This window comes from Coregonus lavaretus, assembly GCF_964263955.1.
Source record: "Coregonus lavaretus genome assembly, chromosome: 6".
NCBI classification, from domain to species: domain Eukaryota; kingdom Metazoa; phylum Chordata; class Actinopteri; order Salmoniformes; family Salmonidae; genus Coregonus; species Coregonus lavaretus.
In genome coordinates, this window is record NC_139993.1 from 12936926 (window position 1) to 12964619 (window position 27694).

The window sequence follows — 27694 nt, forward strand, 5'->3', positions numbered from 1 at the left end:
TCAACTCCATCTTAGACGCGATTCCAAAATATCATCGTTTGTGCTGGACAGGTATGCTTGGCACTGAAAGATACAACCGCTTTCTTCCTAACGTTAGCTGATTATGTGTTCGTCAATGACTAGCCGGCAAAATAACCTAATTAAGCGAACTATTTAAGTAACGTCTACTTCTAACAGTGACACTTGTTGGTGAAACCATAAGGAGAGGAAGTACAAAACCAACGACGCTAGACGGAGAGGAATATGTTTAAGCAAAAGGCAGTTTATTAAACACAGAGATAGCTGGTATCTGCTCAAGCTACATGCATGGACCCATTTCAGTTGCCTCTTATGGAGACAGTTGAAAAGGGATCAAAAACAGAGTTTTCAGCATTACTTTATACAATGCAACACAAAGGAAGGGGTCCTTCTTCTAGTCCCTTGATTGGTTCCGGAGGCGTAGGAGGCGGGTCTGCTCTGTCCAGAGTAGAAGCCCCATTTTGTGCACGGCAGAGTCCTCTGCCCTAGGCACCGACCAGTAGAAGGAAGTGCAGTTTGTGTGTGTGCGTAACTCGTGAGGATGAGTGTGCGTATGCATGGAGATGTGTGTGTGAATGTGTGTATGTTCTCGTGGGGAGCAACCAGATTGTGGCCTGTGGCGTGGGTGTTGACCTTGAGAAGATATTGGCTCTGTCCATTGTTCTTGCATAGGAACAGCATTGATTGAAAACAAGCTCCTAACATTAAAATGGGTCATGCACAAGATTTTAGTCAGACCAAGCTATAACATTTTAATATTTACTACGACACACTCTTGAAACAAAGTAGTTGTAAATGGTTACAAAGTTGTTAACTACCAGTACAAAGTGACATGATCTGCTCTTTTATTCTTTGCTAACTAGCTAACTACAATGACACCGCAGCTTGCTACTGTACACCAACTGTCAATTTGTTACCGTTTGTGTGATGTGTAACATTACTACCCAGCCTGGCTAGCTAGCTAACGTTATGTAAACATTGAGCAACCCATTTAGTCCAGGAAAGTTAGCCAAATAGTGTCTAATTTGGAGAATATGTGGTTGATATTGCAGCGGCAAAACCTTTCGTATTTTCCTCATAGTTACCAGAAGGGACTAAGAGGTCCATCCACATCCACCCCTGCCAAAGATTGGAGCATTCTAAGTGCATGCTCTGTCTAGCATTGGCATTGCTTCAAGCTCGACTGTGTCGGTCAGGTAAGATGGCATGACTTCGAACTAATAATAGCCTATTTTTTAAACTTGTATGCAGTGGTAACCTACACAAAAGTGTCATATTATTTTACAGTGGGGTTGACTTTCTAAAAGAAGATCCTGATATATTCCTTATGAATACTTTGTCACTCATGAATGTTGTCTTATGTCTAAAAATATGTAGTTACACACCTTCAAATTAGTTGTTCTATGATTCTGTTTCATATATTTTTTATTGTAGAACAAATAAATAATTTTGCACTTCAACCTTTGTCTGTAACATCAGTTGTTTTAGAGTGGGTTAGAGTTAGCGAACACATACACAAAAATAAACAAACAAAACAGTTCAAAATACATGGACTGAATTCTCTAGGTCAGTCTTCCAGGAGTGATTCCTTTATACTGGCCATAAGGGTCAGGGAAAGGGTCTCTGATGTTCCACACGCAACAGCTTGGAATAACATTTCTGTGGCCCTGCCGAAGCGTGCCATGCTGCGAACAGATGAACTGCCAGTAGGCAGCATGCCTTTACTCTGCATGGTCTTCTCCCTGTTCCTCGCTGTCATCCAGGGCTAACAGATAATTCCTATAAAGCCTGATATTCCTCAGATTTCCAGGCTCCAGGCAGTAAATGTATATGTGCGGCGTTGTACTGATACAGGTATTTAGCTCCCCACCACAGCACTTCTTCTCAATGTCAGTTGGCATTTCACGACACCTGCCACAGGTGCACCAAAAAGGGCCTCCCTCCGCACCTCCACCACCTCCCTGGTTGACCTGGATGAGATGGACCACATCAAAAAGTGCTCCTGGTGTCCTCTCCAGCTTCATCATCAAGACACCATGTTTCTCTCTCTCCGGTAGCTGTTCAAGATACACCTACAGTTAATGAGTAAAAAAAAAAAAAGCTATATTTCCTGGTTGACATGAGTACCAGAGTTGACAATCTGGTCTAGATTTGGTTTAGACTAATCAGACATCGTGTAATGTGGCTTACAAACCCCCACCTGTGCACGTCTATCTTGACGACGATGATCAACTCTCTCCCTGTCAGCCAGGGATATTTCCCAGATTCTGCCTCTGCCCCTTCGACCTCTCCCCCTGTTCACTCCCCTGGCCCTGTTTGATCCTCTTGTCCTGCTCTCTACATGGGCCCTGCTCTCTACATGGGCCCCTGTCTCTACAGTGGCCCTCAGTAATCCTCCACGGACCCCTGGACCTCCGCCCCTGACTCTCCCTTTTTTGTGTAGGCCAATGTGTGCCATGTTCAGGTAGCAGTTTATCCTTAAAGCAATCATTCAATAATCAGGATCATCTTTATCCGCCAAGTACATTTACCTGTACCAGAAATGTGTCCTGGTGAAATGGTGCTGCCAGCAATTGACAGAAAATATACTCTATGTAAGAATAGCAATTAGTAGATGGTAATATTATTTGCTGTAAATATTTCATAGACCTAGCTATGCTGACAGCTAGCTAGCTAACTTAGCTACAACTATTGATCAATTCATATGGTCATTAGAGGGGGGGGAATGGGAAAAAGCTCTGGTACATGTATTTCCAATGCTGTGGCATCAAAGCACTGAATAAGTAAAATTAAGACTTAATATCTCTTATTTGAAAGATATAAACCAAAATCTAAAATGCATTATTATATTTTGCACTTACTGAGTCTGGCTTTAACATTGGTTAGCTAGCCACAACAATACAGTAAGTACAATTCTGAACCTAGACTGTAGCTACGTAGCTAGCTAGCTAATTTTGTTTCATATTTAATATTTAGATTTTTTTCTCCAATCTGTAAAGGTAGCTAGTCACACTGATGTAATTTTGGCTCTTCTACAGCCTAAACATCGATGCAAGCAAAAGATGCCCATGCAGAGTCCAGAGGAAAAGACACCTGAAGAGGGCCAGGATGCTTGTATGTACAGTACCAGTCAAAAGTTTGGACACACCAACTCATTCCTGAGTTTTTCTTTATTTTTATAATTTTCTAAATTGTAGAATAATAGTGAAGACATCAAAACTATGAAATAACACAGATGGAATCATGTACTAATCAGCTTTGCACACTCTTGGCATTCTCTCAAGCAGCTTCATGAGGTAGTCACCTGGAATGCATTTCAATTAACAGGTGTGTCTTCTTAAAAGGTAATTTGTGGAATTTCTTTCCTTCTTAATGCGTTTGAGCCAATCAGTTGTGTTGTGACAAGGTAGGGGTGGTATACAGAAGATAGCCCTATTTGGTAAAAGACCAAGTCCATATTATGGCAAGAACAGCTCAAATAAGCAAAGAAAAACGACAGTCCATCAATACTTTAAGACATGAAGGTCAGTCAATCCGGAAAATTTCAAGAACTTTGAAAGTTTCTTCAAGTGCAGTCGCAAAAACCATCAAGCGCTATGATGAAACTGGCTCTCATGAGGACCGCCACAGGAAAGGAAGACCCAGAGTTACCTCTGCTGCAGAGGATAAGTTCATTAGAGTTAACTGCACCTCAGATTGCAGCCCAAATAAATGCTTCACAGAGTTCAAGTAACAGACACATCTCAACATCAACTGTTCAGAGGAGACTACGTGAATTAGGCCTTCATGGTCAAATTGCTGCAAAGAAACCACTACTAAAGGACACCAATAAGAATAAGAAAATTGATTGGGCCAAGAAACACAAGCAATGGACATTAGACCGGTGGAAATCTGTCCTTTGGTCTGATGAGTCCAAATTGGAGATTTTTGGTTCCAACCGCAGTGTCTTTTGTAAGACGCAGAGTAGGTGAACGGATGATCTCTGCATGTGTGGTTCCCACCGTGAAGCGTGGAGGAGGAGGTGTGATGGTGTGGGGGTGCTTTGCTGGGGACACTGTCAGAGATTTATTTAGAATTCAAGGCAGATTTAACCATCATGGCTACCACAGCATTCTGCAGCGATACGCCATCCCATCTGGTTTGCGCTTAGTGGGACTATCATTTGTGTGCAAAGCTGTCATCAAGGCAAAGGGTAGCTACTTTTAAGAATCTAAAATCTAAAATATATTTTGATTTGTTTAACACTTATTTGGTTACTACATGATTCCATATGTGTAATTTCATAGTTTTAATGTCTTCACTATTATTCTACAATGTAGCAATTTTTTTAAATAAAGAAAAACCCTTGAATGAGTAGGTGTGTCCAAACTTTTGACTGGTACTGTATGCTGTTCTAGTAGCTATCTAGGTTAACTGTTAAATCAGGTTTTTATGAGAAAATTGGATACTGGTGAAGTATTGACATTTTGAATGATCCATTGTGTGCATGTGATGTTTTACAGGTCCCAGCACTCCTGTGAAAGGAAAAGATAGCTCACCTTTACAGAGTACCAGCAGTCTTAGATCTATTGGTGAGATTACTTTTACAATCTTGGAATTGTGTGGGATTTATGCCACTTAAATGTAGGGATAAGGCTGGTTAATTGTAACCACTTGCAAATTCATAGACATGTTGGCTGTCCATAGCTGGGTGGCAGGTAGCCTAGTAGTTAAGAGTGTAGGGCCAGTAACCGAAAGGTTGCTTGTTCGAATCCCCGAGCCTAATTGCTCCTGTAAGTCACATTGGATATGAGCATCTTCCCCGACCCCAAAAAAGAAGATGGTTGTCCATTACTTGTAGTAAAACAACCCTCTACTGTATGTTGTGTCATTGTTTTTGAGAATTCAGTTTAATACCCCATACACTGAAACTATTTGTCTTTTGGAGGAAAAGATTAGGTGGCAGGAAAGAATGATTAAATAACTGGACAGACGGAATGCCATTTCCTTAGGGAACAGCTGAAGGGGAATGGGGAAGGAAAAAAGCCACCTGGTGAGGGACATTTAACCCCTTGAAAACATCTCTTAACCTCTTAAAAATGTGGCGTAACAAAAAGGTAGCCCCACCATCCACCAGGCATCATATATGAGGTAAGGATTACTTCCTTTCAGGAAAACCCTGCACAATTGTTGTGCTGGTCTTGCCCACTTTGACATTGATTCACTGATACACATTGACATTGATGGTTTGGGTCTTGGTCTCTCAGTGTCTGTTTGTGGTCTGGATTTGGGTCTGGAGAGCTGTTATGACATGAACCGCTGCCTTAAAGAGTAACTTTAATGAAAGAAGAAAAAAAATCATAGAAAACCAGATGTTATAGTTTAGCTTAGTTATAGTGAAACACGTCAATTCTGGTCTTCATTTTGACAGTTAGTTGCAAAAGTGATATATTTTGGTCTTTTAGTATTAAATTGTTGCAAAAGTGATGTATTTTGGTCTTTTTAGCATTAAATCTAGCTCTTTTTGCCCCTAGCGGTTCAACTCTACCATTGAAATAGTGATGTTGAGGCACCTTGAGAAGGCCTCTACGTCATCTCAAGGGAGGGGTTCGGTATGAAATACACTCCCTTCTAAGTGTTTTGGGTGATACCACCTCAAGGCTTACTATAAAAGCAGGTGACACCTCGCCTTATTTGGCAATGGTCTTGGTAAGTGAAGTGTGCCAATATATTTTGCATGATGCTTCCTTGACTAGACTACTGACTTTACACAAAATTCAAAAGACACATTTCCGCATATGACCAAATTCAAAGTTTCTGCTTATCGTTTCATACACATCTATGTGCTTTAACAAGAGAAAAAACAAACATGTAGGCTATGAGGATTATATGTTTATATTCTTAGCAACATCCATTGCAACAAGAAAAAGATAACAATGGTGGTCAAGTCAACTAGTCATATTTTTTCTAGTATGACTGATTGGTGGCGCAGTCCACTAAGACAATTGGCTCATAGTTCACGGGAGCCAGATGTGTATAGCCATAATGGACATTTTGGTGACCTTATTTGACTTTCTCTACTGCTTTTGAGACACGGTTCGATCCCACCTTGGGGCACTACTTGTTGAGTAATTAAAACACTAAACAATCACAATACAATAACTATTGGTCACGCTTATGTATTATTATTCTAATATGTATTCATTATAGAATTGTGTCAGTTATTAATGTTAAACCCTTCAACTGTACTCTTCCTCCTCTCTCCCCATTTCTCCATGTTTCAGCTGCAGTAGACAACCTGCACACACTCCCAGAGGGTTGCAGGTCTGCCGACTTCCTTTTGGTCACACATTTTATTCTGAGAAATATCCATTAAACCAAAGACATTGCTTTAACTGTGACTGTATTTTCTTCAAATAAAATGGAGCATACATAAAATAAACAATGTATTTACATTGGGTATAACGTGTGTGAGAGGTAGGCATGTTTTTCAACTCAGAGAAAAGCACACAGAATTTCCTCAAACTGCAAATTAAGCAATACTCTTTTACAATATTATAAATCACACTTTGATTGGATAGATAAGAGTAATTATGTAGATATTGATAATGGATATGCAGGTGTAGATATCTCCAATCCTAAAATAAAATGGAGCATACATAAAATAAACAAGTAATTACAAAGTATTTACATTGGGGATAATGTGTGTGACAAGAGAGAGTGAGTGTGTGTGCATGTTGTTTTATTTGTCCTTGTCAGCCACCCATCTCTGTTTGTCAGTCTTGATAGGCCCAGTGTATGCACCTCTGGGTGAGGCAGTGGTGGAGTGCATGGCAGATCTGAAAGAGAGATGCACAAAGTATACAGTTCAACAACATGTTGGTGTGAGTGAGTGTACAGTTGAAGTCGGAAGTTTACATACACCTTAGCCAAATACATTTAAACTCAGTTTTTCACAATTCCTGACATTTAATCCTAGTACAAATTCCCTGGCTTAGGTCAGTTAGGATCACCACTTTTATTTTAAGAATGTGAAATGTCAGAATAATAGTAGAGAGAATGATTTATTTCAGCTTTTATTTCTTTCATCACATTCCCAGTGGGTCAGAAGTTTACATACACTCAATTAGTATTTGGTAGCATTGCCTTTAAATTGTTTAACTTGGGTCAAACGGGTTTCGGGTGGCCTTCCACAAGCTTCCCACAATAAGTTGGGTGAATTTTGGCCCATTCCTCCTGACAGAGCTGGTGTAACTGAGTCAGGTTTGTAGGCCTCCTTGCTCGCACAGTATGCATGTGTGTATACAGTGTGGGAAAAAAGTATTTGATCCCCTGCTGATTTTGTACGTTTTCCCACTGACAAAGACATGATCAGTCTATAATTTTAATGGTAGGTTTATTTGAACAGTGAGAGACAGAATAACAACAAAAAAATCCAGAAAAACGCATGTCAAAAATGTTATAAATTGATTTGCATTTTAATGAGAGAAATAAGTATTTGACCCCTCTGCAAAACATGACTTAGTGCTTGGTGGCAAAGCCCTTGTTGGCAATCACAGAGGTCAGACATTTCTTGTAGTTGGCCACCAGGTTTGCACACATCTCAGGAGGGATTTTGTTCCACTCCTCTTTGCAGATCTTCTCCAAGTCATTAAGGTTTCGAGGCTGACGTTTGGCAACTCGAACCTTCAGCCCCCTCCACAGATTTTCTATGGGATTAAGGTCTGGAGACTGGCTAGGCCACTCCAGGACCTTAATGTGCTTCTTCTTGAGCCACTCCTTTGTTGCCTTGGCCGTGTGTTTTGGGTCATTGTCATGCTGGAATACCCATCCACGACCCATTTTCAATGCCCTGGCTGAGGGAAGGAGGTTCTCACCCAAGATTTGACGGTACATGGCCCCGTCCATCGTCCCTTTGATGCGGTGAAATTGTCCTGTCCCCTTAGCAGAAAAACACCCCCAAAGCATAATGTTTCCACCTCCATGTTTGACGGTGGGGATGGTGTTCTTGGGGTCATAGGCAGCATTCCTCCTCCTGCCAAAGAGCTCGATTTTGGTCTCATCTGACCACAACACTTTCACCCAGTTCTCCTCTGAATCATTCAGATGTTCATTGGCAAACTTCAGACGGCCCTGTATATGTGCTTTCTTGAGCAGGGGAACCTTGCGGGCGCTGCAGGATTTCAGTCCTTCACGGCGTAGTGTGTTACCAATTGTTTTCTTGGTGACTATGGTCCCAGCTGCCTTGAGATCATTGACAAGATCCTCCCGTGTAGTTTTGGGCTGATTCCTCACCGTTCTCATGATCATTGCAACTCCACGAGGTGAGATCTTGCATGGAGCCCCAAGCCGAGGGAGATTGACAGTTATTTTGTGTTTCTTCCATTTGCGAATAATCGCACCAACTGTTGTCACCTTCTCACCAAGCTGTTTGGCGATGGTCTTGTAGCCCATTCCAGCCTTGTGTAGGTCTACAATCTTCTCCCTGACATCCTTGGAGAGCTCTTTGGTCTTAGCCATGGTGGAGAGTTTGGAATCTGATTGATTGATTGCTTCTGTGGACAGGTGTCTTTTATCCCTTTAAGAGTGTGCTCCTAATCTCAGTTTGTTACCTGTATAAAAGACACCTGGGAGCCAGAAACCTTTCTGATTGAGAAGGGGTCAAATACTTATTTCCCTCATTAAAATGCAAATCTATTTATAAAAAAAAATTCTGGATTTTTTTGTTGTTATTCTGTCTCTCACTGTTCAAATAAACCTACCATTAAAATTATAGACTGATCATTTCTTTGTCAGTGGGCAAACATACAAAATCAGCAGGGGATCAAATACTTTTTTCCCTCACTGTAAATGTATGTGATATATACCTGTATCACCTGTTGCAGCCGGTGTAGCAGGTGCAGGGGCAGATGACTGCAGCTGTGAGGGCTGTGGTTGAGCTAATAGGGGTGTCAGATCTAAAAGAGAGAGGAACAATTTTCTTAAGTATAATTATACAACAAAACAGAGTGAGTGATTTGAGTGAGTGTGTATACGTGTGTGTTATAATTACCTAGACCACATCACACTGCTTCAGGTCTACAAGCCTCTGGAAGTTCCAGCTTGCCATTCCAGGCCTGGAACAGCTTGGTGGGAACAAGATTACCTGTCACCCACTGAGCCTGGTTGGCTGTTCTGAAAGATAGGCACACTATTATTTTAATGACAAAGCCTTGACTACACACTAACCTAAATTAGGTGTGTGTGTGTGGCAACCATGCAGCAGACTTCATTTTCCCAACTGCTCATTGTACTTGCCCTCGCAATCTGTGGTGTGTGTGTGTTCTGTGTTATTGTGACTCAGAAGTGTGTCAACCTGACCACATCTTTGTAGTAGGACATTCAGTGATTAGCTTTGGGAAAAAACAGTGTACAGTAAAAAGGATATCAAATATTCAGCTCTGGATTGACAAGTACGCTAAATCATGTGAAGTTACAAAATCTCTAGGGCTTAGTCTACACAAATTAAATAAATGATGTAGGACCTGAGCCTTAGGACCATGCCTCAGGACTGCCTGGCCATCCCTGTCCCCAGTCCACCTGGTCGTGCTGCTGATCCAGTCTCTGCTGTTTCTGTCTGCGGCTATGGAACCCTGACCTACTCAGGACTCACCGGAAGTGCTACCTTGTCCCAGTACTGCTGTTTGATCCTGTCTCTCTACCAGACCTGCTGTCTCAACCTTTTAATTGCTCAGCTATGAAGAGCCAACTGGTATTTACTCCTGAGGTGCTGAACTATTTCACCCTCTATAACCACTGTGATTATTATTTGACCCTGCTGGTCATCTATGAACGTTTAAACGTCTTGAAGAACGATCTGGCCTAAATGGCTGTACTCTTTTATAATCTCCACCTGCACAGCCAGAAGAAGACTGGCCACCCCTCAGAGCCTGGCTCATCTCTAGGTTTCTTCCTAGGTTCCTGCCTTTCTAGTGAGTTTTTCCTAGCCACTGTGCTTCTACATCTGCATTGCTTGCTCTTTGGGGTTTTAGGCTGGGTTTCTGTATAAGCACTTTGTGACAACTGCTGATGTAAAAATGGCTTTATAAAATACATTTGATTGATTGCTTGTATATGCTTCTATTCATGTCAGTAACTCTAATTCTAAATTTGACATTGAGTTATCTTACATTTCCTCAATATGAAGTTGTACCTTAAGCCAACACTTTCTCCTGGTCTTTCCTGCTGGGGACAGGGGGCTTCAGGTTTGGGAATGGAGGGCCTAGATAATTGGAATATTAACAATAATTAGTGGCCACATTGAAAATCTACCACTGAACTACACAATTCTATCTAGTGAGAGTGCACACAACCATTAGCTTATTTTACCAGGTCAAAAATAACACTTTATTCAAGGGAGACCTGGCAAGTAAAATGCATATCCATAGCAGCAGCTATGGTATTGATAAAGACAATGTGACACCACCACAGCTGCATGAATGTATGATCTCTCTATAATATTAACTAATTTAACCATTTCCAGACCCTACGAATAACAGAACAGAAGGAAGGCTGTATTGTAGCCTACTATACCCCACCCCATCAACCAACTACTAGCTAGTGAAAAGGCTACGTTGTTATCATTTAGTAATGTTGTACTGTAACGTTACCCCAAATCAAGTAACTTGTAGTGACAAGGCTATATTGTTGCCATTAAGTAATACTGTAACAGTACTGTAGCCTACTGTACACCACATTAACCACCTAGCTAGCTAGTGATAGCTTAGCTAGCTAGTTCCAAAGAAAGAAACAACAAACGACATCAACAGGCTTTTTAAACAAAATATCAATAATACAGATGTATACCCAATAACGGCTTTATAAGCTACAAATTAGTACCAAATATCCTCTATAAATCACATTGGCTGCACATGGCAGTTGCTTCAGGTTATTTCAATTGCATTAATCTCTCTATTCCGCCTGTTCTATTTGCCTTGAGCGCTATAGCAAACTTGTAACATTGGAAATGTAACCCCTAACCTGTGTTCACTGTCAGTAGCCATTTCCAGTGAAAAATGGTCAGTCTTAATCCATTCGGATATGGGTTTCAGAGCCCTATCATAATAATACAAGTCATACCAGCTTTAAAAGGTTTTATTTACAACCTCTGGGGTATAACTTGTTTTGCAAAGTGGCATAGGATAGTCTGATATGAAACGCTAACCTGAGTTCAGTCTTGCCAATGAGAACCAAGAGGGGCCTAGCTTCGTGCCTGCCTTCAGAAGTTACTGAGTGAGAAGGGCTGCATTATGTTCTACTAGGCCCCCCGCACCACCAACTCCCCTGAAGTAGCCTACTACCACCATACCCCCAATTCAGAAGTGGTCTTTAGTGCGGTGCACGGCTGCAGGTTTCTGTCCTCCATTACAAAGGCCCCAGAAGATCCTACATTCACCTCATTAGATCAGAAAAAAATGTATTACTGTTTTACATCCCAACATATACTGAACAAAAATATAAACGCAACATGTAAAGTGTTGGTCCCATGCCTCATGAGCTAAAATTTTGTGCACAAATTTGTTTACATCCCTGTTAGTGAGCATTTCTCCTTTGCCAAGATAATCCATCCACCTGACAGGTGTAGCATATCAAGAAGCTGATTAAACAGCATGATAGTTACATAGGTGCACCTTGTGCTGGGGACAATAAAAGGCCACTCTAAATGGTGCAGTTTTTTCACACAACACAATGCCACAGATGTCTCCATTTTTGAGGGAGCGTGCAATTGGCATGCTGACTGCAGGAATGTCCACCAGAGTTGTTCAAATCAAGCTTTATTTATACAGCACATTTCAGACATGGAATGCAACACAATGCCACAGATGTCTCCATTTTTGAGGGAGCGTGCAATTGGCATGCTGACTGCAGGAATGTCCACCAGAGTTGTTCAAATCAAGCTTTATTTATACAGCACATTTCAGACATGGAATGCAACGCAATATGCTATATCAACATTATTATGACTAGTTTCCTGCCATTAAAAACGAAGTAAACAGAAACATTTGAATGACTCAAATGTTGGGCTAATGGACTAATCACCAGCATCGCCTGCGCCAGTGTCAGCTGGCTGGGAATACAAAATGTATAAAGTACAAACACATACATCCATACATTGTGCACAAAACTACTCCATTTGCATTTATCTATCTCTCTTTCTGTCTAACTGTGCAGCTTAATGACCATCTATTATAAGTTATTGCAGATAAAACACTATACAGGTAATTGCGTATTACTATTGTAGTACATCACATGAACGGCAAACAGTTGTGGAAAAAGTACCAATTGTCATACTTGAGAAAAAGTAAAAGTTGTCAATAATATAAATAGTAAAGTACAGATACCCCCAAAAACGACTTAAGTAGTACTTTAAAGTATTTTTTACTTAAGTACTTTGCACCACTGAAGGCAAATAGAAAAAGGGTGAATCTCCTGAGGACCTACCATTTTTCTAGGAGCACCATCCTGTCCTGGGGGACCCACTGACCCAAAAATGTAAGGACCTGGGGGACCGCGGGGTCCAGGCAAAACAGGCGGCCCCTACCCCGCAAAAAAACAAACACGAGAAGACATCTTGTTTAATGTACACTTAATTGTGGCCCATTCAACAACTCATGTTCCCATGCATACAACTGTTCCCCAGTGTGTTGCTGTAATACATTTTGTCAACATCTCAGTCAACTGACTTGGTAAAAGAGATAGTGGACAGACTTCAAATGCAAATTGGGCTGTGGGCTACTTCTGTCAATGTTTGGTCAGAGGCATACATACATCTGTAACAGGTTCAGGGTTGTTTACACAAGTGGCGCAGTGGTCTAAGGCACTGCATCTCAGTGCTTGAGGCGTCACTACAGACCCCCTGGTTCGATTCCAGGCTGTATCACAACCGGCCGTGATTGGGAGTTCCATAGGGTGGCGCACAATTGGCCCAGCGTTGTCCGGGTTTGGCCGGTGTAGGCCGTCATTGTAAATAAGAATTTGTTCTTAACTGACTTGCCTAGTTAAATAAAGGTGAAAAAAAAAAAGTGCAGTAGACCACTAGCTGAACCAGCAAGGATGATAAGGAAATATATGGCCTTTTGGTTATCAGCGGAGTGAAGAGAAGTGGACCCACCAGAAAAGTTTCCAAGTCAGGATACCCAGATGCCTCCATGTCCACAAAGGTCTGAAACAAAGAATGTGAAATTGCTAATGATACATCATAGAAGTTAAATGTGGGGACAAGCTACTAAAATAATGTAGCTAAAATAATTATGATTGGTCTCAACTGAAAATGTTGTTGTCAACAACCCTGTTGTTGTGGTTGCTTCAGCGTCTTTGCTAGTTGCAAAGTCATTGCAGAGGCATCTTTTAGACATACATTTGAAAATGACAATTAATTGATTGGGGTGAATGTGGACTCACCAGCTAGTCAGCTGTTGATGGCACTAGGGCTCTGGGGGGTCCGGGAGGTCTGCCGGGGCTTGGCTGGCCCACGGTACGTCTGCGGGGCCCTTGAGGTCCACTGGGCCTGACCACGGTCACCCTGTGGAGCCGACACACATGAGTAGATTTGAATGGAACACCTAACTCCCAGGCTGACTGTGAAAGGGTTCTACGTAGAAACATAAAGGGTAATCCTACAGGGTCAAGCTAGAATACAATTTTTCTAACAGCAGTGATTGGGATATGAAGTCCAATTCTAGGAGACTCCAGGCCAAACTGGGAGAGTTGACAATCCTATCATCACGGTTCTTTATTTCTTGTCCCTTATCTGTTATTGGCTGTCCAGAGACAAGCATCCCATTCAGGATATTACATAATAGGTAGATGCAGGACAAATAATAGAAGAAAATAGAGTAGGCTAAATTCTCTTTTCTCTTGATTCCGCCACAACATCCACTGTCAGGGCTGTGGCCTCAGCTGCCATTCCCTGGTAATAAATAAATAAAATAAAATCAACCAGCTTGCTTCTTTGGAGTTGGCTCAATTGTCTTGCCATTTCTAGGACAAAAATAGAGAACACAATAAATATGGTCATTCCATTCTGAATTGGATTGACAGAATAAGGCACAAGAGCCAATTATATAGCCAGTTTGTGAATAACATTTCAGCCTAAACATTTCAGAAGAGTATGTGCATATATTACGATTACATTTTCTGAAGTTTTTGTTTGTTTTGGGCTTCGGTAAGGGTTCTGTCGACTGGTCAGGTACACTGAGGTTTGGGAGCTGAAGTCTACGCCCCTTCGTCGGTGATTGGTCAACAGTAGGGATTCTTCCATAATGTCTTTGTTGTCATTCAACAAGAGACGACTCCTTTCTAACGCACATTTTGTTTTCATTGAGAAATACTGCACCAAACATCTTAGTTAGATGTACAATTGTGCGACTAAAATCTCCTTGGCAAAAACGTTAAAATTAATGACAGATTTGTTGAGTTTTCTAATTGTGACTATTTTGAGGAAGCGTATACTGGCTATGGCGTCTCAAAATGGACAAACAGTACTATTGCAGCTTTGTTCTTGTTTTTCAAGCAAAGTTATTTTAAGAGACTATGAGAGCACACTCGTTCAGTTCGCCTAGCCGACGTCAGCTAGCCGCCAGCCGAACTGAGGCATGATGACACCTTTAGCCACAACGTGAAGTCAAAGAACACCTTTCTTTCCATATGCAGTTTCTCTGCTTAATATTGTAGCGATCCTCACTATATGAGGCAGGTTACAATTCCTACAAAGTGGGTTAACCCTATTGGAGCTATGCGTAGGCTGTTTGCCTTTCACACCTGCTGCCGGATTCACTTCCCTACCCCATGGTTTGCTACATTAGTGTCAAAAGTGGGGGCTGAACGTGTGAGGGGGCTGAGTAGTCATAGCACGGGTATGTGCCTTCCCTTTCGGAGGGGGCATTGTAGCGATCCTCACTACCCTTACAGAAAAACCACCTGATTGGTTAACCCTATTGGTACGATGCATAGGGTGTTTGCCTTTCACGCCAGCAACCCGAATCTGCTTCCCTTCCACGTCGTTCACGTGTATACGCCTCTCCGATGATCAACACCCCAACCGTTACACAAAGAGGTCCGAACCTCTTGACAAGGTCGCTAGGTGTTGTGTTAAGGTCGCTACATTAACCCCTCCTACGGGAGAGCGTGTCCCCACGCCCCTCTACACCAAGTCCCCCATGTGTACATGCCTCTCCGATGGCCTCACAGTCCCCATCCCACTTCTGACACCAATGTAGCGAACGGCAGGGCAGGGAAGCAAACCCGTGAAAGGCAATCATCACGCCAATACGGTTAACCCACTTGGTGGGAATTGTTATCGCTAAAATATTATGAATAGATCTAGGCCTATAAGTACTGTATGAAGTGATAATAATTACACTTCAGGGCTTAAACTAAAATACGATTGATGACACTTTATTTGAAGCCAACAACAGGTATATGTATGAAGTAATGCACTAATACAACTACTAACGTAGCCCAAGATGTAAACTTAAGGAGCTTACTCAAGGAAAATTCCACCCAAAAACGATCTTTTGGTCTGTTGTTGATATAGTCCCAAAATGTTTTGCATGTCTCCAATTCCATCGGACCCCACCCCCGTTCAGGGGAGTAGTGGAAACGGTGATGAAAACGCCAGACAAAGTAGCCGCTCTGAAGTCAGAGATTACGGAACTTTTGGCGAAGGAGGCGGTCACAGTAGTGCCCCGAGAGCAAAGGAACAAGGGGCTGTACTCGCCCTATTTCCTAGTGCCCAAAAAGACGGGGGGAGTGAGGCCGATTTTGGATTTACGCATTCTCAACGAGAGCATAACCAAACGGCCCTTCCGAATGCTGACGACAAAACGCCTACTGGAATGTGTTCAGAAGGGGGATTTTTGTACAAGCATAGACCTAAAGGATGCGTACTTTCATGTGCCGATACAATCACGCCACAGAAAGTTTCTGCGGTTCGCCTTTCAAGGGGTGGCGTACGAGTTCACGAGGATGCCGTTTGGGTACGCCCTGGCACCTCGAACATTTTCCAAATGTGTGGAGGCGGCATTGGAACCGCTGCGCCGTCAGGGGATAAGGCTATTAGCCTACCTAGACGACCTGCTGGTTCTCGTCCCGTCAGCAGAGCTGGCGTTCACACACACGACACAGACAGTGACTCATCTCACGCGTCTGGGGTTTGCTGTGAATTGGAAAAAGAGCGCACCCTGGCCCAGTCATCAGATTGTCTACCTGGGACTACAGCTAGACACTGTAATGATGAGGGCGCGAATTTCGGACCCTCGAAGGGCAGCATTGTTACTAGCCCTGAGGAAGTGTCGTCCGAATCACACAGTAACGGCGCTATCGATCATGTCACTTTTGGGTCTCATGTCGGCAGCCCACTCTGTGGTCCCGCTGGGGCTTCTGCACATGCGCAGAACACAGCGGTAGTTCGCCCAACTAAGACTAGACCCAGTGCGTCAACGTCATCGGTTGGTGGTGGTTCCTCTCTCGCTAAGAGCAGACCTGGACTATTGGCGGAACCCGAGCGTTCTCACGCACGGAGTCCCGATGGGCAAGGTGTCATCCTACATTCCAGTGTTTACAGATGCCTCTCTGACTGGATGGGGAGGGACATGTCAGTCTCAAGCGATAGGAGGTGCATGGCCTCAATCAGGTCGTCACATCAACCTCCTAGAGTTGGAAACGGTGCGACTGGTCTTGACCCACTTCGCGTCTACCCTTCGGGGTCGCGATGTGTTGGTTTGGTCAGACAACCGAACCACAGTGGCTCACATAAACCGCCAGGGAGGGGTCAGGTCCCCTGCCCTCCATCGGGCGGCAGTGGAATTGTGGCTGTGGGCTCACAAGCACCTTCGCTCGCTGAGAGCAGCACACATTCCGGGCTACTTGAACGTAGGGGCAGACCTCATGTCAAGAGGGGGTCCTCGAGACGACGAGTGGTGTCTGCACCCGGACATTGTTCTACAGATATGGAAACAATTCGGGAGAGCCGAGGTGGACCTGTTCGCGTCACGTGTGAACGCGCAGTGTCTCCTATGGTTCTCTCTGAGGGAACAGGACGAACCGCCACTAGGAAGAGACGCATTTGCGCACTATCCGTGGCCGAAAGTTCTCCTGTATGCATTCCCTCCGCTGTCTTGCATTCTCCCACTGCTAGCCAGGGTGAGGTCAGAGGAGCTGTCAGTGATACTGATAGCGCCCGATCGCCCGGGGGCTCCGTGGTTTGCAGAGATGAGTCAGATGTTGATTGCGCCACCCTGGCCAATTCCACATCGACGAGACGCGTTGACTCAGGCGGGAGGCTCGATAGGGCAATGGCCCATAATCGGCCAACCACTGAAGGCTTGGTTCCTGAATGGGACAGGTTGAAGCGCCGTGGGTTGTCTGATGCAGTGATCAGAACAATACAGGGCGCAAGAGCCAGTTCCACTTCTAGGATGTATACCAGCAGATGGAACGTTTTCTCACGATGGTGTGACACACAGAACGTGGACCCCATGAGCTGTCAGGTAGAGAGTGTGCTCTCGTTCCTGCAGTCTATGTTTGATAAGCAGAAATCGCCCTCCACCATTCAAGTGTTTGCAGCGGCAATTTCAGCTGGTCATGAAGGGTTTAACGGAAAAAACGTGTTCAGTCATCCATTAGTGAAACGTTTTTTATTGGGAACGCAACGGCTTAGGCCAAGGCCTAGAGCTACGCTGCCCAAATGGGATTTGGCACTGGTTCTCGAAGCACTATGTAAGTCGCCGTTCGAGCCATTAAATCAAATACCCCTCAAAATGCTGTCTATCAAGACGGCGCTGTTGCTCGCCTTGACTACCGCTAAGCGAGTCAGTGATTTGTGTGCACTGTCGACGAGACCCGACTGCCTTGCCATTAATGGCGATCTAAGCAGAGCGGTGTTACGTCCTAACCCGGCATTTGTGCCGAAGGTAATTAACAGTGCATATAGATCACAGATCGTGGAATTGTGGGCTTTTCATCCCCCTCCCCATGGGGAAGGGAGTGAGGAAAAGCTTCACTGTCTGTGCCCAGTACGCGCTTTGGCGTGTTACGTCAGGCGCACAGCGGCGGTTAGGTTATCGCCTCAGCTGTTTGTGTGTCACGGTGCGGCTGCATTAGGTAGACCACTTTCAAAACAGCGATTGTCTCATTGGCTTTGTGAAGGCATTGAGAAGGCGTACGAGGCGGCGGGGCAACAACCGCCTCAGGGTATTAGAGCGCACTCCACTCGTGGAGTAGCAGCTTCTACTGCCCTCCTCAGGGGAACAGAGGTAGAGGATATTTGTAGAGCGGCTTCGTGGTCGAAGCCTTTTATCCGTTTCTATCTGTTGGATATGTCTTCTAACTCTTTGGCTCGGTCTGTACTCAGTGTGGCTGAAGGGAGACCTTGAGCAAGACAGAGAAGGAAAGCAGGATTGTGACCATGTTCATAAGTCCGCTTTTATTAGAAGTAACATATTATGGACATGTTTTCTAACTCTCCTGTTCGATCGAATTTCAGCAGAGCTGAAAGGCGTTCTTGAGCTAGAAAGAGAGGACAAAGCAGGACCTTGGACAGGTTCCAATCAGGTCCGCTTTGGTTAGGAAGACTTATGTCAAGGATAAGCCTTTTGACTTCAATCTCGATTGCACTCAGCACAGCTGAAGGAGAATCTTGAGATAAAGAAGAGAGAAGCAGGACGATAGACAGGTCTCTATCAGGTCTGCTTTGGATAAAGAGCATATTCTGTGGCATGTCTCCTAGTTGACAGTGTCAGCATGTAGAGACATGTATTGAGTGGACAGAATGTGAGGTCATCTATCTGAGGGTTCAGTTTAGTATGACTGATATTTTTTGTCCCTGCCTACTAATCTCTGGGTTCCATTGAGTGAGTAAGGCGGGTTATTGGACACATAATGTAGAGTGACATTTTATGTCATTCCATTAGTGGATAATAGTGTTGTCATAAAATATGGAGGCATAGCTATCTGCTAGTACAGATTAGCATGGCGTCTATTCTATTGATCTGCCCAATAGCCATTGACATTGTCATTGAGCTAGATGGGGCGGGTCTATAACCGATGACGCGGTATATTGTGACGCCCTGATGGGTTTCTTAGTCGCAGTACTGCGGAATTGGTTGCAGCCATTGTTGGGCTTGACCTTTTTCATTTTTTAATGAGAAGTGTTAGGCTCGGCAGGGAGTACATTTTGGAGCGTTTCGCTCCGCCTTAAACCACTAGGAGCATAGCTCCCCTATGGGGCGGAGCTCCACGATATAGAACGATTAGTTACCGGAGTGTAACTCCAGTTCTATGAGTGGAGCGGAGCCCCATAGGACTTAAGGCCCTGCCGACCCTCTCTAGTCTCGCTGAAGATAATATCTCGGGAGGCAGATTGAGGGAACGGGTCCCTTTATATAGGGGCACCTGTACTCCCATTGGCTGACAGGTGTGTGCATAAATTTGCTTCAGGCTGTTCTGCCCTAGGGCAGAGGGTAAACCACTAGGAGCATAGCTCCCCTATGGGGCTCCGCTCCACTCATAGAACTGGAGTTACACTCCGGTAACTAATCGTTTTCAAGATACAGGTATATAACTTTCAAAATACAGAAATACATTCGGTATGATGCATTTTGCATCATATGCAAAATACATCATACCGGCTGTATTTCTGAAATTTTCAAAGCTATACATATTTTTGGGGTGGAGTTTTCCTTTAAGGTCCAAGGACCTTATATGTTCTTTTCAGAGGTAAACTGGGTCTGGCAGCCAAAACAGCCAATACTCCATCTAAACGTGAATCGATTCTCAACTGCGATACGGTTCGAGAAACATAAAGCCCTTTACTTTCATATCCAATTAGTTTTCCTTGTTGATTCATCGTCATCACATTCTGTGGAAACAACGCTGATTTAACTAGTTTTTGCCCAGTGGGGTGGCTCAGCCTCAGGCTTGTTTGATTCAGTTGGGCGCATTAAGTGATGCTATGTTTCTGTTAATTGTCATGATTTTTGAGTTTGGTACAACGTGTTGGAAGGTTCTTTTTCCCACTGAAGGCCTAGGACCAATAGCCACGCTTTGCCACTGACCACTACAGTGACAAGAGTTTGTAACCCTTTAATAACACATCTAACCCTTTATTTCTAAGAGTGTAAACAGAAACTTGTGGCAAACAGATATTTAAATCTGGATGTCCAAATAATCCTTATCAATGCATTTAAATTGATGCAGTGTGCCTATCAAATGGACTACATATAGGCCAAGCCGGCTTGTTGTCTAACCCTGGGTCCTTTTACTCCTCCATGTTGTGCCAACCACCACTTCCTGAGCACCACAACTCAGACTCCCATCACAAAATGTCAAAGTGATATATATTCCAGGAATGTGAATCATCCAGCGGGATGCTGTGACATACTGATGCCATTTTGGTGACTTATCCCGCCAGCCTTGCCCTGGACCAGATTCTGAATATAATCATGTTGACACTTGTGTTCTGTTTGGTTTCCAGAATTCATATGAGAGCAAATGACAAAACCAGGGCCCTAGAGGGAGCTGATGCTAGATCAACACTCCTGCTCTGAGACCTGTTACCAGTGGCGAGCGGTGACAGAAATCCTCACGCTTGCAAGTCATATGAGAAACGAGTTCGATGCAGCCAGGGTATGATAACATTTAACAATGTTATTACCGGGCAATCACATGTGGTTGCAGTTTGGGGAAAAATCCAAAGGAAGCAGAAAAGGGTGAATATTGACAGTCTTACACTTACATTTTATTGACACACAAAAACAATCCATATTATTATAATTTGTATTTAAATAACAATAGACTATTCTGATGTTACCATAGAATAAATAATCAGCAGTGCCACCAACTAAGAGTTTTAGTCTGTGTCATCCTCACTCAAATGTTTTCAAACTACTCTCCTAATGTCTTTCTGTTGATTGGGTTGCTGAAATGTCTTATCACAACCATCTCCATTATTATCTCAATGTATTAGGATTTCTATAGTTTCACACATTTTAAGACTGACAAATAAATACATAATACTGGATAAATAAATAAAAAGTAATACATAACACATTATTTACGTGGTCCTCTGTAGCTCAGCTGGTAGAGCACGGCGCTTGTAACGCCAGGGTAGTGGGTTCGATCCCCGGGACCACCCATACACAAAAATGTATGCATGCATGACTGTAAGTCGCTTTGGATAAAAGCGTCTGCAAAATGGCATATTATTATTATTTGGCATGTATATAATATAATATAATACTGGTGAATGCATTTAAACAACATTGCAAATCTCCAGTGTACTGGCAAAAAATTATGCTTTACTGTTATATAATTTAGGATGCTTTGAGTTTGCAATACTCCCATTGATTTATCCGTGTTTTGTGATTATCACTCAGCTACACAGCAATTTCAGGAAATGTACCACATGAGGCAAAAACTATTTTTACAGCGGAAATTACATAACATGACATAACATAATGGTCAAATATAATTTTGGCTGGCTTTGCCATTTGTTCACTTTAGAAGATATTCCTTAGAGGGTCTGAAAAAAAAGAACAGAAATGTTGCATCGTAATATAAAAACATAATAGCATGATGTGTGTATGATGTCAGCCTCTCTCTCCCTGTGTTAGAAAAATCACAGAGAAAGTGGGGAGCATATCAACTGAGTATCATATTATTAATAATTAATTAATATTTAAAGTATATCAACTGAAGCTAATATCCAGTATCTTAAAATACCAAAAACTCACAATTGTTTTGTTAGAAATTAGCATAGAAATGTAGTACTGTACATCAGTTAAAAACGCATGAAACTAGCATGGTAATATCCAAGCAGGACCTACTGTACCAATGAAAGACTATTGAGGAGTTCATGAATTGAGATGTCATCATTGGTTTGCTGTGAGGAAGGCTCACTCCTAATGGATAATTCTGGAATAGTAGGGTCCTCCAAGCTAGAATGCAAGAAGTAAAACCACAAAGGAGAACAAAGTAGTTGTAATAGACATTGGACTATCAGGCTTTATACACTTTTTAAATGATCTTGTCCAGTCTTTTATGTAAAAAGAAAAACTTTTAATTAAGAAAAACAGATTTTTTTAGGGCTTGTACAGGTTCCTACCTCCTCTTCCTTGACAGCGCTGAATTCAAGTATTTCTTGATGGCCATCTGTTTTCCGTAGCGGCTGTAGTTGTCTGTAAATACAGCGTCTGAGTGGCGTTTTACTGGCAACTGGTCCTCCATGAGGTCATTACTACAAATGAAAATATAATTAGTGAACAAAAAATGATCTATTACAATAAAATCTGATCAAAACAAGTTTTACTTGTTCACTGGTTTACACGTTCTACAATGATATACAAGACCTTGTGAATTGTTGAAACATACTTATACTATGGCATTGTTGAATACTCGTTTCTGATTGGCTTGAAGAGCATTATAGAGTGTGCATTATTTCTCAGTAATCCATGACAATAACCAACGGCTATGATGTAGTTTCAGCAAAAACACATCAGTCGTTCTTTTTACCTGGTTGCTAGACAAAAACATTAGTTACTAATTCTACTTGTTTCTAATTGTCTTGAATGGCATTCTAGGGTATGCATTATTTCTTGGAGTGTGCACTAATAATTCAGATAGAACTGTTAACAGGCATTGGCCACAGATTATGGTCTGTGCTGTAGCTATAGCTGATAGAATGTTGCAAGTGGCGAAATCAACATTCTTACATGTTCTGCGTTTCAGCTGATCATTCAAGCCGAATTAAAAACACTATTGGCATTGTTGAATTCCATTTTCATAAATACTTAGCTAGCCAATATTAAGGAGGACAAATGGTTTGGTTAGTCACCAAGTCTCTTTGTTCTGTTACGACTGCACTTTACTGTAGCTATATACAGTAGTAAACTTGCTAGCATCTTCAGTGGGATGTTGAACACATTTCTACCGGCAATTGTGTGTGTGTGTTAAATTATAATCGCAGTATGGTCAGGATAATCAACTCGGGGCTCTATGTGTTCTCTGAAAATAATGCAACCATGCGGAAGGTTAGTGCCACTTCTGATCGGGGAGTACGGACCTGCACAGGGCATTGTTTCAGGGATCTCTGCCATATTCAGGGAGATTCCAATCCATAGGGACTCAAAATGTTCAGTTCGAGGGGAACTGCAACTTGGGCATTACCACAATGACAAACCGATGGTCACTACACAGAGATAATTATCCCCAAAGGCCCGTCTGATTGACTACTGGGAGATTTGAGGCAGCACTAGAAGGGATCATTTTTGGGAAAACCATGGCAGACATTATTGTTGCTAAAAACACAAACAGGGAATATTTTACATTAATTCAACATTAAAAGATACTACCCATTGTAATGTTCTTTAATCCTAATCATGTTGCAGTAATTAGAGAAATGGTGCAATATAAGTGAGATATAATGTGTCTAAACATAGTCCCTCTCGTACTACTAAGACCTCATGAACACAATTGACGAGTCAGTCAAGCCAAATCGTAGTGGTATTACATCGGTAAAATGAATTGATCGTCAGGATGAACTGGCAGGAACGCAAATGCAACATTGTTGTGATAAACGTCTGTGAACTTCTCAGCTTTAAAACTTTAATTCAAACCATGGGGGTTTATTTCGGTCAACCTACCTTAGAGCTATTTGATATTTAACATACTGATTGACTGCATAGTGAATGTTAGAAATAGAGGTATAGACCAAGATAAATTAGAGTCCCTCAGACCACATGTTATGGTTACTATATGAAAGTTGTACCTGACTCGCTTTGCAATCAAGGATTCAAGGTAGTCCTTGGCCGAAAGCTTTCCTAAAAGTTTGCTGTAGCCACTTGTGAAGAGACCATCTGCGTGTCTTGTTGGTCTAAAAAAAAGATTCATAAAATGCTTTCACTAAATTCAGGACAAAATCTGTTAAGTACAATAGTCACATTAATTAACTTTTGGTTGTTGCAGACAGTATGTCACAGTCACAAAGTGTTAATTGCTGGTGACAGGCTCTTCAGAACGTTTGACATCTAATGCTAAGAACTTTAGCCTCATCAGGTGGTATCCACTATTTAGTATGCAAAAGTTAAACTGTGGGAACCTGAGTAGGTTGGTGGATCCTGATGTGAGGTCAATGTTGCCTTATTAAACTCTGAAGCTATCTGTAGACCAGTGGTTCCCGACCAGGGGTACTTAGCCTATCCATAGTGGGTACTTGAGAAGACTCATGAGACCATAAGCCTACTGGTAAAATGCACATGAAATAAATTCAGTTGGTAGTAGAGTAACCGAAAAAAGTTGGGAACCACTCCTGTACCTCATCTGTAAAAAGTATTAACTATACTGAACAAAAATATAAACGCAACATGTAAAGTGTTGGTCCCATGTTTCATGAGCTGAAATAAAAGATCCCAGAAATGTTCCATATGCACAAAAAGCTTATTTCACTCAAGTTTTGTACACAAATTTGTTTACATCCCTGTTAGTGAGCATTCCTCCTTTGCCAATATAATCCATCCACCTGACAGGTGTGGCATATCAAGAAGCTGATTAAACAGCATGATCATTACACAGGTGCACCTTGTGCTGGGGACAATAAAAGGCCACTTTAAAATGTGCAGTTGTGTCACACAACGCATTGCCGCAGATGTCTCAAGTTTTGAGGGAGCGTGCAATTGGCATGCTGACTGCAGGAATGTACACCAGAGCTATTGCCAGAGAATGTAATGTTCATTTCTCTACCATAAGCCACCTCCAACAACGTTTTAGAGAATTTGGCAGTACGTCCAACTGGCCTCGCAACCGCAGACCATGTTTATGGCGTCGTGTGGGCGAGCGGTTTGCTGATGTCAACGCAATTTGAATGCACAGAGATACCATGACGAGATCTTGAGGCCCATTGTCATGCTATTCATCCGCCGCAATCATCCCCTGTTTCAGCATGTCGCAAGGATCTCTACACAATTCCTCGAAGCTGAAAATGTCCCAGTTCTTCCATGGCCTGCATACTCACCAGACATGTCACCCATTGAGCATGTTTGGGATACTCTGGATCGACGTGTACGATAGCGTGTTCTAGTTCCCACCAATATCCAGCAACTTCGCACAGCCATTGAAGAGGAATGGGACAACATTTCACAGGCCACAATCGATAGCCTGATCAACTCTATGCAACTGACTATGATACTGACTGGTTTTCTGATCCACTCCCCTACTGGTTTTTACGGTATCTGTGACCAACAGATGCATATCTTTATTCCCAGTCATGTGAAATCCATAGATTAGGGCGTAATGAATTTATTTCAATTGACTGATTTCCTTAAATGAACTGTAACTCAGGAACATCTTTGAAATCATTGCATGTTGCATTTATTTTGTGTTCAGTATATATTAAAATTATCCTACACATCTCCTGTACATATTCTATCATAATGTATAATACTGCAATGATATCTGCTGTAGATGATAGCCAATTATCAATTATCATTGGCTAACAACACTACACATTTTTTTTTTTTTTGTAATACAGATTTGGCCCATCAGAAAAGACAGCGGAACAGATACCTATATAACAGACGTGCATTGATATCCATAGGAGGAACCAATTTCATTAGATTCTGTGCTGAGAAACATAAGTGAGGGACTGATTTCATCACAAACCATTTTGTAATTAAGTGAATGTGACCATTACCTTGCAATTATATCATAGAGAAGTTTAAGGGTTTCCATGTCATTTATTGACAGGCTCTGCTCCCAGTCACCCTTTCCATCTGTCTCAACAGTCCCTGACCTATAGAATGGAAGCAATAAGTGAGTCCATCGTCACATCAAATTCAATATACATAATTGACCAATTACATTATTTATTATTTCATTTCTCAATCGCTACATTGTCGAATTCACCAAATTTTTTATGTGATAATGTTTTTCTTTTGAGTTTCTTCTTAAAAGTTCCTTTTAAGAAATTCAGGATGGCAGAGATTAATCTAAACATACAGTATGTTTAATACACACCAACACTTTCCAATCAGAATCATTTAGCTAGACCAGAATCATTTACACATTGTTTTAGTAGTGACAGTCATATAGGCTGTATGGTTATCATAAACAAGATAATGAAAATCTGTCTGTATTTTTCAGCGACTGTAACAAGACGCTTTTCAAGTCAGCTTTTCATTAATTTATCATTATGAATATATCAGAACAGAAGTCAGAACAAAATCATAAAATATCGTTACCTGACTGAGTACGCGGCGACAGCAGGCAGACTCATGGACCTGGTACACAGCATACTGCATAGTGCCATCAAAAAAAGTCGATGAAAGCAGTTTGTCTGTGCCATAACGCTCTGCACATGCAGAAACAGAATAACAGCATCATTTTTTTCTCCTTCTTGATCACCATTGAGACAATTACTTTTCATAATTGCTGTTAAGCTTAACATTTTAACTAAATTAAATTAAAATATGCTGTCTTGTGTTTCCGTAAGTAAATCAGGTTGTATATAGCACAATGCAATAGACTCACCTGCATCAACAATCACAGTGGGTAGGCTGGGTTGCTGTCCACGGTGCTGAAAGCAAAGTTTCTGTATTATTCAAACTGTGGTTTGGATCTGGTCAAATGAACCACCACCTTTCACTGACTCTGTATCTATTATTTCCTCGCTTTCAAAGTATGGAACGCAATCACAATAGTGACGATACGTCATCATAACAATTCCCAATGCGCTCGTCACAGGCTTATTAAGAACGGACAGTCCGGACTTCGTAGTTGGCCCTGACATCACTAGCCAAATGGGTCAGATTACTACAGAAGGCAGGGCTAAATGTGATATGATGATGGCCCTTCTGATATTGGTATTGTCAAAATTCATTCTGTATAATTGTCTTTACAATTTTCCATAATGGAGCCCACTGGGCACACACTGATTGTATCAACATTCTTTCCACGTAATTTTCATGAAATGACGTTGAACCAACGTGGAATAGACGTTGAATTGACGTCTGTGCCCAGTGGGAGGCTTATTGTTGCACTGAGTGTACAAAACATTAGGAACACCTTCCTAATATTGCGTTGCCCCTTTTGCCCTCAAAACAGTCTCAATTCGTCAGGGCATGGACTCTACAAGGTGTCGAAAGCGTTCCACAGGGATGCTGGCCCATGTTGACTCCAATGCTTCCCACTTCCTTTGGGTAGTGGACCATTCTTGATAAACACGGGAAACTGTTGAGCATGAAAAACTCAGCAGCGTTGCAATTCTTGACACACTCAAACCAGTGCACCTTGCACCTACAACCATACCCTGTTCAAAGGCACTTAAATATTTTGTCTTGCCCATTCACCATCTGAATGGCACACATACACAATCCAACACAGTTGTCACAAGGCTTAAAAATCATTCATTAACCTGTCTCCTCCCCTTTATCTACACTGATTGAAGTGGATTTAACAAGTTACATCAATAAGGGATCATAGTCATGGAAAGAGCAGGTGTTCTTAATGTTTTGTACACTCAGTATATGTTCAAAAAGACATAACAGCCTGTTTTTGGCCTTAGTCAGTACAGCTAATTAAATATTATTTACTTGCATTCCCATCAATGCTCTAGTACCACAATTGACATTTAAGTGGATCATAACACAGTAATTATTTATGCTACAGA

The 27694-nt window shown here is 42.2% G+C and overlaps 1 protein-coding gene and 1 long non-coding RNA gene across 2 annotated transcripts; one reads left to right on the top strand and one right to left on the bottom strand.

Moving 5' to 3' along the window:
• Window positions 1–4961: 4961 nt before the first annotated feature.
• LOC311130632 lies at window positions 4962–6360 on the top strand. The gene is made up of 3 exons (XR_014613364.1): window positions 4962–5148; window positions 5532–5706; window positions 6282–6360. It is a non-coding gene; the product is annotated as an uncharacterized lncRNA (long non-coding RNA).
• Window positions 6361–13444: 7084 nt separating this feature from the next.
• On the bottom strand, window positions 13445–26562 carry LOC311130369 (VIP peptides-like; the record flags this gene model as incomplete). The annotated part of the gene is made up of 7 exons (XM_084163093.1): window positions 13445–13558; window positions 21866–21971; window positions 22139–22270; window positions 23801–23905; window positions 25721–25819; window positions 26268–26377; window positions 26557–26562. 7 exons carry the CDS (start codon window positions 26560–26562, stop codon window positions 13445–13447), a joined length of 672 nt encoding a protein of 223 aa, XP_084019219.1.
• Window positions 26563–27694: the final 1132 nt, after the last annotated feature.